The 16,342-nt window shown below is 33.8% G+C and overlaps 2 protein-coding genes across 6 annotated transcripts in view; both read right to left on the bottom strand.

Moving 5' to 3' along the window:
• VEGFD (vascular endothelial growth factor D) overlaps nucleotides 1-1,352 on the bottom strand; it is an 81,971-nt gene extending 80,619 nt beyond the window's left edge. For 2 of the 3 annotated variants that reach the window (XM_072614310.1, XM_072614312.1), the window contains exon 1: nucleotides 481-1,352. In XM_072614310.1, coding sequence (XP_072470411.1) covers nucleotides 481-570 — 90 coding nt within the window. In that variant the 5' untranslated portion in view covers nucleotides 571-1,352. The remainder of the gene's footprint in view (nucleotides 1-480) is intronic. The other variant, XM_072614313.1, reaches the window with a different exon arrangement.
• Nucleotides 1,353-1,433: 81 nt separating this feature from the next.
• PIR (pirin) overlaps nucleotides 1,434-16,342 on the bottom strand; it is a 119,829-nt gene continuing 104,920 nt past the window's right edge. For 2 of the 3 annotated variants that reach the window (XM_072614315.1, XM_072614314.1), the window contains exons 8-10: nucleotides 10,660-10,742; nucleotides 4,560-4,626; nucleotides 1,434-1,754 (exon numbers count right to left, since the gene is read on the bottom strand). In XM_072614315.1, the coding sequence (XP_072470416.1) occupies nucleotides 1,639-1,754; nucleotides 4,560-4,626; nucleotides 10,660-10,742 (266 nt within the window). In that variant the 3' untranslated portion in view covers nucleotides 1,434-1,638. The remainder of the gene's footprint in view (nucleotides 1,755-4,559; nucleotides 4,627-10,659; nucleotides 10,743-16,342) is intronic. The other variant, XM_072614317.1, reaches the window with a different exon arrangement.

Raw genomic sequence — 16,342 nt, 5'->3', positions numbered from 1 at the left:
ATGCAGTTTTTGCTGTTTAGAAAGTACCAGAATATCAAGTCAGCAAAATTATTTGTAGCATGAAAGTAAACAAATGTTTCATGTAGAACACTGTGCCATCCCCAGAAGAACACTCCACAAATGCAGAAAAGCAAATTCCCTGGAGATTTTTAAAAGCTGATATTTGGTCAAAGTACCCCTAGACAAATCTTTTCATAAATTTATTCCCCTTTTTGATTTGAGATTAGCATCTTGTTCTTAAGGAAGTAACCTCAAAAGTTTTTTTTTTTAAATAAAAGAGTAGAAATTGTAATAAATACATGGAAGCATTGCTCTAAATGTAAGTGTCTTGAGAAACAAGTTAATACAAGGTTAAGTGCATAGTGGGAGAGGAGCATAGGACACAATCCCATTAAGATGAGCCAAGAAATCACAAGGTTTTTTTTTCCCCCTTGAAAATTATTTTTCCACTTGTCCAATTCACAAATATAGCTCACCTACCTTCACTGGTCCATGCTGATAATTAGATCCCCGCAGGAGATGCAGATAGGAGGCCATGAAAATATTCACAATTGCCCACTGTGTATACATTCTGATTTTTTTTTAAATGTCCACAGATTATTAAGAAGTTGGTGTCTCACAGTCAGAGGAATCTGTTTCAAAATGCATTTCTCTTGCAAAAAGAAAATTCAAAATGTTTTCTCTAGACCCTCAAATATTCCCAAATGAAAAAGCAAACACTCACCGTTAGGCAAATTCAATGTAACTGCCTCAACTACTCAAAGTATTTAATGAAGTGATCAAGTTGGGGGGGAGGGGAGGAATTGGGAGAGAAAAAAATTATGTTCTCCAAATTAACTGTGAAGTTCATAAAGTTAAAAACAACCTTTCCACCTGAAAATGCAAAGCCCTCCCCAATCCATTTCACGTCCAGAAGATTTTAAAATCAGGCATGTCTCGTGCTCCGCAATATAGCTCTTTCTAAAGAACGTATTCCAACAGCTAATATTTTGAGTTGCCGAGTTCAGCAATCCAACTTGGTATTAAAACTTTTTTCACAGCCTTCATGAAAGCCTGCAGAAGAAGCATGTGTCTTCAATCTGATACAGACTTTGGCAGAAAATGCAGAGAAGTCTTGGCTCTAATCCTATTATGTTCCTACCAATAGCATGGCAGTTTTAGAACTCACTGAATGACTCTTATTTTAAAGCAGATAACCTGTAACATGAAACTTCAGCCTAGGCTTGGATAAGTTTCATAGCGGAATAGCTAACATTGCTCCAAAAAGTACCCAGGACACCCATTTACTGCCTGGGACACGGGATTTACTTAATAGGTCTTCAAAAGAAAGAAATTGAATATGCTTGTTCCCTGTTATTTACTCCCTCATCCTGCCCTCCCTCTTTGTCCTCCCTCTAACAGAAGTTTAGGGTTTTTAGGTCAAAATAAGGCACTTTTTAAAAAATAAAAGCAACATTTATTTGTATATATCAGAAATCTCTTTCCATGTGTTTCTATATAATACAAGTACATTAATCATACCTCAATGTGTAATCTCGAAAAAGTACTGCTACATATTTGGGTTTTCAAATGCTCATCAAGCGTTAAACAGAAATGGAAACAATCTGGTAAGTAACTAGACCTACTCTTGTCACTTTTTTACTGGTTTCCTATCTTGGATTTCCAAGTTCTGGCTTTTTCAAATCCATTCTTGCCGCTTCGGAAATCAATGATAGCTTGAGAAATCTCTGCTTCTGTATTCATCACAAATGGACCTGTAACAAAATATGTCAAGCAGTCACACAAGAAAAACAGAAAACAGCACTTTTCACTGGGTCCTGTGAACAAGGAGCAGAACTTCTGCAATTCTTTTACAACAGAAAAGTGGGGGAGATGGGGCTACCTTGGCAGCCCTCAGGTCCTACTGAGTATATTAAGAGTTCCTTACGCCAAGAAATAGGAAACAATAATATCAATAATAATGGACACTTACATAGTGTTTTACAAACATTAATAATAGAATAATAGATGAGAACAACATCATAATGGAATAATAGAAAAGAATAGAAAAAGAGATTAATAATAATTTACACACAATAATGATAAAATTTATATATGTTTAAGGTTTATAGAGTTTTAAGATGTTTAAGGTTTGCAAATCACTTTACATGTTATCTCATTTAATCTTGACAATAACCCTATGGCACAGGTGTTGTTGTTATATTATGTGAAGCTCTATTTGAACTCAAATCTCCCTGATTCTATGTCCAGCTCAATTTGAGCCTTACAACAGTACTGTGAGAATGACAGTGCAAATAGAATGGAAAGGAATATGCATGTATTAAGCACCTACTATGTGGCAGGCACTATGCTTAGTAATTTACAATTACTGTCCTCATTTTGCAGCTGAGGGAACAGAGGCTCAGAGACGCTAAATGACTTGCCCATAGATGTTTCCCAACTTCAAGTCCCACACTCCATCCATTCATTATCCATAATGCCAACCAATGAATGTCAATTTATTAGAAGAGTTAATAATTCAGGCTACTTGTCTTAACATTTCCTAGCTTTAGTTCTGCAAAGAAATATTTTTGATAATTTGTCAATATTATGAAAATTACAAATAAACAATCTCAATTTCCTCATCTACAAAATGGCGACAGTAGTGCCTAAACTATCTTTCCTGGGGCTGGGGTTCAATTATACATTGATAAAAAATCTGCTATGTCAAATTGGTTCTCAGTTCACAGCTTTAGCACCAGTGACAGATTTTCTTTCTTAGAACAATAGCTCGATACATATTTCAAGAAATTCTAATTAACTTGTGCAAACTAGCAGGGTTTCACTGATAAATACTTCTGGGTTAATCCTTAAAAAAAAATCCACAGAATTTCTAATTCATGTCAGAAATCAAGCTTATCTCAACTTGTAGAAAGAAGTCTCCTCAGGAAATGGAATATTTTATTTCCTTCCCTCTCTCACTACAGTCCATTTGGTAGTGAAGTGTACTATAAGAGAGACAGCTAGCTATAGATAAAGCTCCAGGCTTGGTCAGGACAATTCATCCTGAGTTCAAATCTGATCTCAGACACTTACTAACTAAATGACCGTGGGCAAAGTCACTTATTTGACTTAATTTCCTCATCCGTAAAATGAACTGAAGAAGGACCACTCCAGTGACTTTGCCAAGAAAATCCAAATAAGGTCACAAAGAGTAGGATATGACTGAAACAACTAAACAATGCACAGTTCCCCAAAAATTGAAAGTTTGTGTCTATCTTCATTCATATAATGTTAAGTGAAGCATTAGGACAGTATATGAATAATTGTTAAAAAAAAAAAAGGAATAATCCTCTGGTTCATTTATCTGCAAGTTTCAAACAAAATATCAAATTTATCTGACTGTCTTAATACTCTAATTTTTTGTGTGCTGGCATACCCAGAGTTATCATCTTATAGCAAAGATTTCTAATTTGAGGTTTGTGAACATCATTGAAATTTTAAAAAATATAATTGTATTTCAATGTACTTGGTTTCCTTTGTAATCCTATTCATTTTGTTTTATATATTTAAAAATATTGTTCTGAGAACAGGTACATAGGCTTCACAAGGCTGCTGAAGGGATAAACAAAAAAAAAATCCTTTTACCATGTTCTCTAGTCCAAAGGAATGTGTCACAGGAGCGAGCTCATGACTGTTTGGGGCTACTTGGCACTTAATACAGCCATATTCTCATGACCAGAGCAGATTGACCTACTTGAGAAGTTTAATCTCAAATGCCCCCCCCCCCCACACTCCCTTTTGGTTCTCCTTCTAATATTATCCTATCTCTTAGGAATGATAATTCTGCAACCGAAACCATTCCACAAAACAATAGCTGTCCTACCAATATCTGATGATTGAGAAAACATATGATAATAAAAATCTAAAAAAAGATGAAAAGATGAAAAAATGAATTTAAAGTTTGTACATGGATTTCTATTTTAGCAATAATAATAAAACTCTATCCAAAAGATGAAAGTGATTCAGTTTTTGGTACTTACTATATAAAACTAATAGCCTCTATAGTGTAAATGGAAAAAACATTACAGAATAAAAAGTATAGTTCAATGCTCTCCTTCAAGCTAGTTATGGAGTCAGAGGAAGAGGAAATGACTCTTTGACTTGGAAACTTTTTAGGAAAACACACAACAGCGATTTTTCGCTGGAAAATGTAATACTCTACAAGGATATTCCTAAAAATCACTTTTCACATTTTAAGTTACAAAGAGAATGAAATGGTGTTTAAATAAATGCTAGCTTGTAAGCTCCTCATTGGAAACATGTCTTCTTCTTTATATTATAGCGCAATGCCCTAAACATAGGAGATAATCAATAAATACTTGCTGAGTGAATAATGAATGAACAGCAGGAGCCAGCACTGTAATCTTTCATTTCTATGTTAAGAAGCAAAATAAGGTCCTCAGAACTCTAGGGGGGATAGGATGTAATCCTGTCATCCTCTGCAGTAATAACATACACTCACCATTGTCAAAAGGAAAAAAAAACAATCCAGAAAAGCACCATCATTGTTGGCTTACCATGTTGGACAATCGGTTCCTTAATAGGTTCCCCAGCTATTAAGAAGAAATGGCTTTTCTCAGGATCCTAATTCAATAACAGAAAGATTAAAATATAATCAGGCTTATGTCTGGAATTTTTTGGCTACCAAATGGGGAATGATTAAAATGGGTAATGCTTTGATAAAACTGTATTCCAAGTAGAGGATTTAACTGTCAGAAATGTTCTGAAGTATTTTCTATTCAACACTGGTAGTGGAAAAAAATCAACCCCTAACCTTATATAGTAGGAAGCAAACTGCAAGGACTAAGCCAGAGCAAAGTTTTAGCATTTCCAAATTACACAGAGAGAAAGAGAAAGGAAATCAAGTTAATATTGGTCAGGAAGCCTGTATAAAAACATCTGAAAAATATTACACTACCATCATCATTTTCTAAAAGGCTAATCATTTTTGCAGACTTAGAATGACCACTGCTTCTTACAGTGGTCCAAAGGGAGGAGAACTCATTTAAGTCTCCTGAAAATAGGTTTCCTTGCATAGCAGGGGCTCAGACAAATTACCTTACATTTTTTTATAGTATAATTCAAAATGAGCTCTATTTGTTACATGCCTCCAAAAAAGATTGTATAGTTTACAAGCATGAAATTTATTATTTAGAAAAGAGCAGTTCTTGTTCATTAATCATCAGATCCTCACTTAATTACTGGAAAACTATTTGTCAAATATTTTCTTCATTGGGAATACAGCAGTTATACTATTTATCTAGAACTAGACCAATAAGCTTATAAATTATGTATTTTTTAAAATCAAATGTTAACTTTTGTAATTACAAATGTGCCTAATTTCTCTCTATATCTCTTCCCTCCATCCTCCCTAAAAGTCATCCCATATAACAAAGAATATTTCTTTTAAAAAAAGGAAGTGAAAAATCAACAAACTAATCAATATACTGAAAAAGAATGAAAACATATGCAATGCTGTGCACCTATGGATCAACTCTTTTTCCCAAGGAGTGGGTGGAGATGCCTTCTCATATCTTTTCTTTGGGAGCCATGATTGTTCTTTGTAATTTAGTAATAAAATTTTAAATTAATGTATTTAATAAGAAATAAATATTTTATTGAGCAACTCTTCTATTTTCATTTAATGAATGTCTGGGTCCATAGCTCAAATGAATGAAGAAAACAAATTGCAAGTAGATCAGGCAACAGAATGAATTTAGAAACTTTTTGGTTATTCTTCATTTACATGTTTATTTGGGATCTTCTCTTAGGTTTCTATAATTTGGTTCTAGTAAAATAATTCCAGAGTTTCCATGAGTAAAATCAATAAAAGTAAATATATAATGTTTATTTTTGCTATGCAATCCATCCTCCACATAGCTGCCAAACTGAATTTTCCTTTTGAACAAGTCTAACCATGGCACTATCTAACTTCATAAACTCCAGTGGCTGATTCTATGATCAAATGTTATTTCATCTTTATCTTATCCTTTTTTAATTTCTATTTTTGTGTGAATATTATGCTATATAATAATCAGTAGCACAGTAAAATATGCATGTAATTTATTAATAAGTAAATAATACCCATATATAAAAGTATGTACTCTTTTGTTTATGCTAATGTGGCCACAATCAAAAGAGCTTAAAGACCATTGTTCTAAGCAATGCCTTTTGTAGCAGTTGGTAAAAAGTTTACAAATATAATCTTCAGATTTTCTTGACATTTTCTCAATTTACATGATTTCTTCTTTTCTTCCATTTTCATTTCAAACAGGAGAATGAAACAAAAAAAATGTTTAGATTGAGAAATGAGTTCACTAACTGTCTGGAGATTTGTATTTAGTTTTCCATTCTCCCACAAATTTGGCAAATTGACTAAGTTTCAGGTCTTCACAATCTTAACTTTAAACTATCTCTTCAAGTAACAAAATTAGATTTTCCCTTAAATTTAATAAGCAGCAAAGCACTGAGCTAGGGTCCTGATGTTGGACCTATAAAGACAAAAGAAAACAGTGGCCATGAGGGATGACCTTATATTTTACTAGGCAATGGCTTTTATTATTGTTTTTCTTTTCTTTCTCTTTGAACCCATCATTCTGTTCTCTAACTAGTCTTCTCTGGTAAAAGTTTAAAATGGCATCTTAGCTTTGTGATCAGCCAGAGTAATGTTTAAAATTTCACCATCTGGGAACTGCGACTACTTAATCAGACAGTGAAAATGAGTAGGTAGATAGTATAAAATTGGTTTGTCATAAGTGTTTATTTGAAACGAAAGAAACATTTAGTATTTGCTGAAAAGGCTATGAAGGAAGCAAGAAGACAAGCTGCATTTATTGTTTCATACATTTAAAGTGTGTGCCTCATCCCCCACCCCAGTTGCATTATGGACTTATTGGAAGTAGGATTATTTCTTAGACATCTTTCATTTCTCCCAAAGTACCCGGACACAGTGCCAGGTATCTCCTATTGTTGATTGAGTAATTCCAAACAATTTAAGATCTTTCTGTTCCACAAACCCTAAATTGGGTATCTTAAGTTATCAGAGACCATCTCAATATGAAGTTTTAAAACAGGATGGAGATACCACAATTCATTTTGGAGGCCCTATTGGCAACACAATTTTGAGTGAGGTTTATGTGCGTTTTTTCAGTTGTTGCTATTGGTGAATTGTTTCAGTTGTGTCCATATCTCCGTGAACCCATTTGGGGTTTCTTGGCAAAGATACTGGAGTGCTTTGCTATTTCCTTCTCCAGCTCATTTTGCTGATGTGGAAATTGAGGCAAAGAGGGTTAAGTAACTTGCCCAGGGTCATACAGCTAGTGTCTGAGGCTAGATTTGAACTCAGGTCTTTCTGAGTCCAGGATCAATATTCTATCTACTGAACTGCCTAGCTGCCCCTTGTTTTTGCCTGTGTGTCTCTATATATGACTCTAAGTTACTAATCCAAAATACCTATTATACTAATAAACTAATTTTTAAAACTTTCAAATGGAAACAAACTGAAGTTTTGAATGACACTATTGTAATTTGCTCTTACTGACCTTTAAAGTTTTTAATTCTCAGTTCCATAAAAAACTAAAACAATAAAATCATACAAGTATGAGGGAAATTAATGGTTTGTTTTGTCTTGCACGCATGAGACAATATTAAATAATGACAAAACATTCATATCTGGCTTTAATAGGATTCTGTTTCTCAGATTTATAATTCACAGTGTTCACACATGGCATTCAGACAACATTCATCTTTAATTTAACTCTTTTGCTATGGAAGGTATCAATCACAGGGTACCATGAATCATTGATATTGCCTAGAACCCAGCTAATAAGAAAACTGTGATCTGTCTTTTAAAATGTTCACATTTGCTAAATGAGTGAATTTGTTCATAACAATCATTTATTAATTCAGTGAATCAATTTCTATGAAGATCATACAGATAGTAATGAGGATATTAATAGTCTTTCTCAGGATGCTATAGTGGACAGAGTGACAAACTTGTCAGAAAAACCAGGGTTTGGGATCCTGCCTCAGACACTTAATGTGTGGCTCTGTGTAAGTCACCCAATCTCTCTTGGTCTCAGTTTCTTCATCTGTAAAATGCTTTAACGACCCTTTCAGTACTAAATCTATGATCCTATCATCCTACGAATGTCTTGAATGGCAGTCGTGAGCCACTGGGCATTTTTCATGGTTAAAGGGAAGTTAAGATGTTCTCAGACAATAGATGTTAACCTAGGAATGAGAGTCTGGACAAATCCAGGGTTTGTCCCAATCTTAAAGACCAGAACCAGGTCAGTTCCCAGGCCACCATTGGGATTTGGACCTACTCCACAAAAATCAGGGGCCTTGGCTCATCTACAACCCTGTTTTACACCCTAACTGGAGTAAATAGTTATTTTAGACTTTATGGTTGTTTTTGCTTAGTTGTTTTCATTTATGTTGAACTCTTCAACACCCCCTCTGGGGTTTTCTGGAGAAAGATACTGGAGTAGTTTGCCATTTCATTCTCCAGCTCACTTTACAGATGAGGAAACTGAGGGAAACAAAGTTAAGTGAGTTGCCCAGGATCACACAGCTAGTCAGGGTCTGAGGTCAGATTTAAACTCAGGTCTTACTGACTCCAGGTCCAACACACTATCCATTATACCACTTAGCTGCCCCTAACAACATACAGAAGCAGAAGTAATTTATTACTTTAGAGGAATGAGATTAGGATTTATTTAAGACTAAGCTGCCCTTTGTGGACTAAGTCCAGATTCAAGGCCCTAAAACTTCAAGAATTAGCCTAGACTCCAGAATTGCAATAATGATCCCATTATGATCTGATCAAATGGTTTGAGTTGCAAGAGAAGTTTTTGTGATGATATACTATCCAAAAGGGATGAAGCAAACTAGTCCAGGTTTTGATAACTTTTTAAGGGAAAAGAGACATTCTGGATAATATTCTTAGAACATAATGACTTGAAAAACCACATTATTATAAGTATATGCATTTGTATACTTATCAACAGGGTAGCTATGTGGCACTGTGGATACAACACCAGGCCTGGAGTCAGGAAGACTCATCTTTATGAATTCAAATCCAGTCTCAGACACTTACTAGTCATATGACCCTGGGCAAGTCACGTAACCCTCTTTGTCTCAGTTTCCTCATCTGTAAAATGAGCTGGAGAAGGAAATGCCAAACCACCACAGTACCTCTACCAAGAAAACCCCAAAGCGGGTCATGAGGAGTTGGATGCCGCTGAAAACAACTGAATGACAACACCATAATACCCCTCCACTTACAAAGGGAGTGATTTCTGAAAAAAGAAGTTTTCAGGCTCTTTTGGTCTCCTTGCTCTGGGAAGTAATTTATCAGTTGAATTTCTTTAAGAAATGGTGAAGTGATGACTTGTTTAAGAAGATCATTTTGATGTTGTCTTAACTATATGCCATGTTTTCAAATTTTATTATCTTTTTGAACTTAGTATTGATTTTGAACTTTGCTCTAACAGTAGGTGGTCTGACAATACACAGATTGCACAGAACAATACACAGAACAAAGGAAGTTTGGATTTGGTCAAAGGGCCATACTTGAGGCCTCGAGGCCTCAGGTTCCCCACCTTTGCGCTGTGTTAAAGTATTCTTTGGTTGAACTTGATATCTTATTGATTGATTCATGGAATTTTTTCCCTTTAATAATCAGTAATGTTGAATAAATAAAATTGTCTTTATGGGACTGACATGAGAACAGCAGTATGAGATAATTGAGAGTCCAGTAAGATGTTTCTTACCTCATTATAAATCTACCTCTTTGAACTCCATTATGGTATTTGTCTCTTTAAGAAAAAAAACTCAAGAACAACACTTTCATTTAGCTATAGCTGCCTTTTTACTTTTAGTTTCATTTATAGTGAGAACTTCAAGAGTGAAATATATACGTGTGTATACAAATATATAATATAAATAATACATATAATTATAATATGTGTAAATTTGTGCATGTGTGTATGTGTGTACGTCATACAACTGCTGTAGTAGAAAATCCACTTGGTCATGAAGAGAATCACATATTCAGTGTATTAACTGTTAAGTTAATTTTGATAGGCAGTTTGAAATCTCAGTTCCATAGTCTTTTCTATTCTCTTGTCTTGGTTGTACAGGTAGAATCAAAGGATTACCCATGAAAATCAGAAGTAATAAATAAAACAATATGAATTCATCTACTTCTAAGCATCTTTTGGCTTTTAATTCTCAATACAGTAGCAGAAAAATAATCAAAGGAAAGCTTTGCTCCATTTAAGGCAAAGACTAAATTTTACATTATGGAAAATGAGACTAGAAAACCGTTGTGTTTTAGATTTACTGAGGAAAGAGTAGTAATTGACTTATTTTAGAAAAACCTAGAGAACTGAGGTTCTCATTGAAAAGAGGCAGAATTGAACCACTGAAAATTTCAAAAATGAATGAGGACTGATAAATTTGATTATAATGGACTCTTTTTTTTCTCCAGGAAAGAGCTTAAAAACTCAGATTACAGAGGATATTATTCAGTTTAAGAACGCTGGTCAATTTCTAAAGAAGTAGCAGAAAGGAATATTTCAAAAAATAAGAATAATTATTATAGAGAGTTACCTTGTTTTCTACCTGGACACTGTCACCATCCCCCAACACTGCAGAGTGATGAGGTTCAACTTTTTGTTGTTCGCCATCAGGGCCTTTAAAAGGGAGTAGACATTAAGTTTAGTGATCATTATTATTATATTAATTATATTAAGATACATATTATCTTAATTATACACACTGTGATATGTATTCATCTATACATTTTTTAACTTTATTTTTAATTTATGGAATAAAACAAGCATTTCCATAATATAGTGCAATAAAAAAGATAATTGTACATGAAATTGCAAATCTTATGCACAACTTTCTACTATTTTCAAATGTATAACAAATTATCATGTAAATTTCTTTTTTTCTTTTTCTTCACTCCCACTCTGCCCTAGAAATGGCTATCATTAGACACAAATAAGTGTGTGCACATATATGTATACATATATATGCAAAATTATTTTATACATACTTCTATTTATCAGTTCTTTTTCTGGATGCAGATAACATCTTTTTTTAAATGTTCTTTATAGTTAATTTGAGTATTTATAATAGACAAAATAACTCAATTGCTCAGTCATTCTTAAAACAATATTGCTGTTACTGTATACAATAGTCTCTTGGTTCTGCACATTTCTGTCTTCACTATTCCATGCAAGTATTTCCATGTTTTTCTAGAATCACTGAGCTCATCATTTCTTATAGCACAGTAGTATTTCACCACAATTATATACCACAACTTGTTCAATATTCCTCAATTGATGGATATCCCTGCAATTTCCAGTTCTTTGCTACCACAAAGGGAGCTACTATAAACATTCTAGAGGACATAGGCTCTTTTCCTTTTTCCCTAATCATCTTTGGAAATAAACCAAGTAATGGTATTGCTAGGTCAAAGGATATAAGTAGTTTAATGACTCTTTGGGCATAATTCCAGATTGCTCTCCACAATGGTTGGATAATTTCACAATTTCACTAACAATGAATTAGAGTCCCATTTTTTCCATATCCTCTCCAACATTTGTCACTTTCCCCTTCTATCATTTTAGCCAATCTAGTAGGTATAAAATGATATCTCCAGGTTGTTTTCATCTGCATTTCTCTAATCAGCAATGATTTAGGGCATTTTTAATATGATTATAATTTATTTTAATTTTTTCATTGGAAAGCTATCTGTTCATATCCTTTGACCATTTATCAACTGGGGAACAACTCATATTCTTATATATTTGACAAAGTCCTTTATATAATTTAGAGATGAGACCTTTATCTGATAAACTATAATTCCCTCCCCCCAACTTTCTGCTTCCCTTCTAGGTATATTTGTTTTATTTGTACAAAACTTTTTTAACTCAATGTCATAGAAATTACTTATTTTACACCTAATTTTGCTCTCTATCTTGTTTATTCATAAATTGTTTACCTGGTTCATAAGTCTGATAAATAATATGCCCCATCTTCTTCTAATTTTCTTGTAAAAATCTGTCTTTATATCTAGGACATGTATCCATTTAGATTTTATTTTGGTAAATGGTGTGAAATAATGCCATACTGTTATCCCAACTGCCCAGCAATTTTTACCAAATAATGAATTCTTATCCCAAATCTTGTCTTTACACTTGTCAACTACATGACTATTATTTCTATTTGCTGCTGTAAACTGTACGTCTACTCTATTCCATTGATCTACCTTTCTGTTTCTTAATCAATACTAGATAGTTTTGATAATTACTGCCTTATAATACAGTTTAAGATTTGGTACTGTTAAATTTCCTTCCTTTAGACTTGTTTTTTTCACTTTTTCCTTTCATATTCTTGACTTTTTGTTTTTCCAAAATAAATTTGTTATTTTTTTTCTAATTTAGTAGAATATTTTTTGGCAATTTAATTGGGATGGCACTGAATAGATAAATTAGTTTTGGTAATCTTTTAATAATAATTTAAATTTTAAAAATTTAAAAATGCTTTACTCTCAAAATAGAAGAAAGATGTATTCCAATTTACTTACTTGAGCATCTTTGCATGACTTTTAATTTTTGGCTGGCTGATAGCAAAGCGGTAAAGAACAAATGGTAAGGTTATTTTTTTACATTTGTCTGCTTTTTTTCCCATAGCTTGGTAATTATTATATTTTGGTAATGACTTTTGCTCTAAAAGCCCCTATGAATCCCGTTTACTCCAAGTGAAATGTAACACGTAAGAGCCAAGCACACTTAGGGAAATGCAAAGATGTCTTGATAGCCACAGGCAATGAAATTCAACAAGTGTTTATTAAGCATCTTACTATGTGTTCAGCATTGGAGAATGCACAAAAGAAATATTAGTCAAGTTCCTCTCCTCATGGGATTGAGAGTCTCATTGGGAAGACAAGCCATGTACTAAACCAGATAAACTATCATCTCTTCTGCAATTGTGATCATTTTGTTTCTTCTTTGCTTAGCCTTATTTACCCAGTTCCTTCCTTTTTTATAATTATAGCTAATATTCTCAGTTTTTTATAACTATAGCGAATATTCCCAGAACCCATCAAATAATAGTGGTGACATTGAACACATTTGAATTACTCTGACCTAATTGAAAAGGTCTCTAGCATTTCTCTACTTAAGATTGCAGCAACTCTTACATAGATACATTTTAAAGAAAAAAACAAATTAAGGAAAGACCCACTTGTTCTATACATTTGAGGGCTTTTCTTTTAAATATGTATCAACAACATATTTTGTCAAAAAACATGGTAACATTTCTTTTGTAATGCAATATACCAAGAATTTCTCTTATGTAAAGGAATTACATCATGTAATATGTACTATATTGCAATATACCAAGAATTTCTCCTTTAAATAAAGGAATTGCATCATGGTGTTGAATGATTCTGACTGTGGTTATCTGGTCCATGACCCTTTTTTCTCCCTCACCTACGTGGAGTATTTTTCCTATTATTTGGAAATTCTAAATTTTGGCTGTGACAATCCTAGATATTTTTAATTTGAGGTTTCTTTCTACTGATAAACATTGTATTATTCATGATTTCACTTAGCCCTTTGATTCTAATTGATGTGGGAAGTTTTCTTTTAGGATTTCTTGAAATACAATATTCAGATTTTTTTTCTATTTGGTCATGGTTTTCTGGGATTATTATATACGATTATATATGATTCTTATTATATTACATTATATTATGTTATATTATATTATCATTATATTTGATTCTTAAATTATCCCTGTCCAACCTGGGGTTTTTTAAGTCTATTATTTTACATAGAAGAAACTTTAAATTTTCTTCCATTTTTTTCAATCTTTTTACTTAGTTCTAATACTTTTTGACCTCATGGAATCTGAGTACTATTTATTCCTTTCTGTTTTCCAGGTAGTTTAGTATTTGGAGTAAGGATCTCCATCTTTTATTCTTCCATTTTTTTCCCTCAAAAGTTCTAATTTTATTTATAACTTAACTTGCACTTTCCCCCTTTGCTTCACGTCTTTTTTATAAATTAATTAATTTATTTGTTTTCAGTTTTCTACCATCACTTTTATATATCTTAGATTTTCCATCTTCTCTCCCTACTTCCTTCCCGAGATGGTGTGCAATCTTAAATAGGTTCTACACATACATTCTTATTACATTTTCACCTTAGTCATGTTGCACAGAAGAATTAAAATGAATGGGAGAAACCATAAAAACAAAGCAAAACAACACATAAGAGAAAACAGTCTGCTTCATTCTGCAGTCCAATTCCATAGTTCTTTCTCTGGATGTGGAAGGCATTTTGCCTCAAGTGCACTGGAAATTTTTTAGGTCCTTGCATTGCTGTGAAGGACTAAGTCTACCAGAAAAATTTCTCGTACCCTGTGCCTATTGCTATGTACATGCTTCATGTCTTCTAGCAACTCTTGGGGTCCTTTAGCAAGGTATTATTTTTTTTCGTATTTACTGTGGAATGACTTTTTTCTTCAGGATTTATCTCATAGCCTTCTCTTGATCCTTATTATTTCTTCATTGTATTTAGTGTGTTATTCTGTGGATTCATTTTCCCTGCTTAGTTTCTCAATTGAGACTTTGGATTATGTCCAGAGGCTCTTCCCATTCATATTCTCGGGTACCTGGAGCAGACATTGCTTGGTCCTCTTCCCTCTACAATTTGGATGCTGCAGATACTTCTTCTGGATTCGGTGACTAGGACTGAGCCCCACCCTCTGCCAGAATCCCTGAAACCTGGATCTGTTTCCTGGAGGCTCAACATGGGTTTGCCCTCAGCCCTTCCTTGTCTCTTTTTTGCACAAACCCCAACCTGATGTTGCCTTCATCTCCTGACAGGTTCTAACACGAAATAATAAAATGCACTGGTGATAAGCTTCCTATAAAGTCACTGATCCTGGGAGCTGACTGGGTGCTAAACCAACCTTCTCTTTGGTTTCATGCTTCTTGTACGGTTCCCTGGTGCTGGCTCGGCTCTCTCTCTCAAATGGGTTCCCTAGGAAATGCGCTGTCCCTGGCTGTGGCTCAGAGTGCAAGCTTTGGGCCTCTTGGTGGGTCTTAAGCACACCAGCTAACTCGGTGCTACGGTTGATACTGTTACTCTAGCTTGGTCAGGACAGTGTGCTAGCTTGTGCTGTGCTGGTTACTGAAGTACTGGCTTATAGGCAAGGCTCTAGGCAAGTGTACACCAACCAGCCCCATCTCCCAATGCTGCGAGTTATGACAGCTGGGTTTGCCTTCTGTTGCTCCAACACATCAGAACCAAGGTCCTGCTGGCTTTATGTCCCAGTTGGCAGCACTGGTTCTCTTGTGTTCACTTATAATTCCCAAAGGCCTCAATGATCTTCCTATGTAGTCCTGGACTAGCTAAAAAAAAAATTATTACTATTTTCCTTTGGTTTTCTCTGTCATTATTATTTCTTCTGGTGTGTTTTTAGAATGTCTTTATAGTAAAGCTGGGATTTTTTTGAATCTTTCTGGTTGCTGTTTTAGCCTGAAGTTGACTTGCGTTGGATCTCAACTGGATAGAGGTGTCGTAAAAGAGGGGGAAAGTTCCAGGAAGGATTAAAATAAAAATAATAAATGCTTAGAGACAAGAACATGTATGGAGTGTTGGAAGAAAATACATTTAGAATATTCATGTGAAATTAAGGTGTTGGATTAAATGGTTTCTAAATTCCCTTCCCATTCTAAATTCTATGACTCTATCATGACTTTATACTATATTTAAAGTATTACTATGGATAAACTATGGAATGGCTTGTGATCCTCGAATTGTTTGTATATTATATGTATATCCATGCACACTTATACATACATATAGGTGTCTGTGTACATATTATACATAATATATTTTATATTTTCATATATGCACGTATTCTATGTAGCAAATATATTTATAATAATTCTACTATCTATAGATATCTATATAATCTGTATATAGATCATATAGATAGATATCTATACCTCTAGAATTTATATATAGATCTTATAGGTATTATTTATATAATCTATATATAACAATAATAACTAGAATTTATGCAGCACTTTAAGATTTGCAAAGAACCTTATGTTTTCTCACTTAATCCTCACATCAATCTTGTGAGTTAACAATAAAAATGAATTATAATAACTAATACTTACGTAGTACTTACTATGTGCCAGGCACTATGCTAAGTGCTTTACAATTATCTCACTGGACGTAGGAAATATTATTATCTCTCTTTT

Source organism: Notamacropus eugenii, chromosome 5 (genome assembly GCF_028372415.1).
Source record: "Notamacropus eugenii isolate mMacEug1 chromosome 5, mMacEug1.pri_v2, whole genome shotgun sequence".
NCBI classification, from domain to species: domain Eukaryota; kingdom Metazoa; phylum Chordata; class Mammalia; order Diprotodontia; family Macropodidae; genus Notamacropus; species Notamacropus eugenii.
This window is presented reverse-complemented; position numbering and strand designations above follow the sequence as displayed.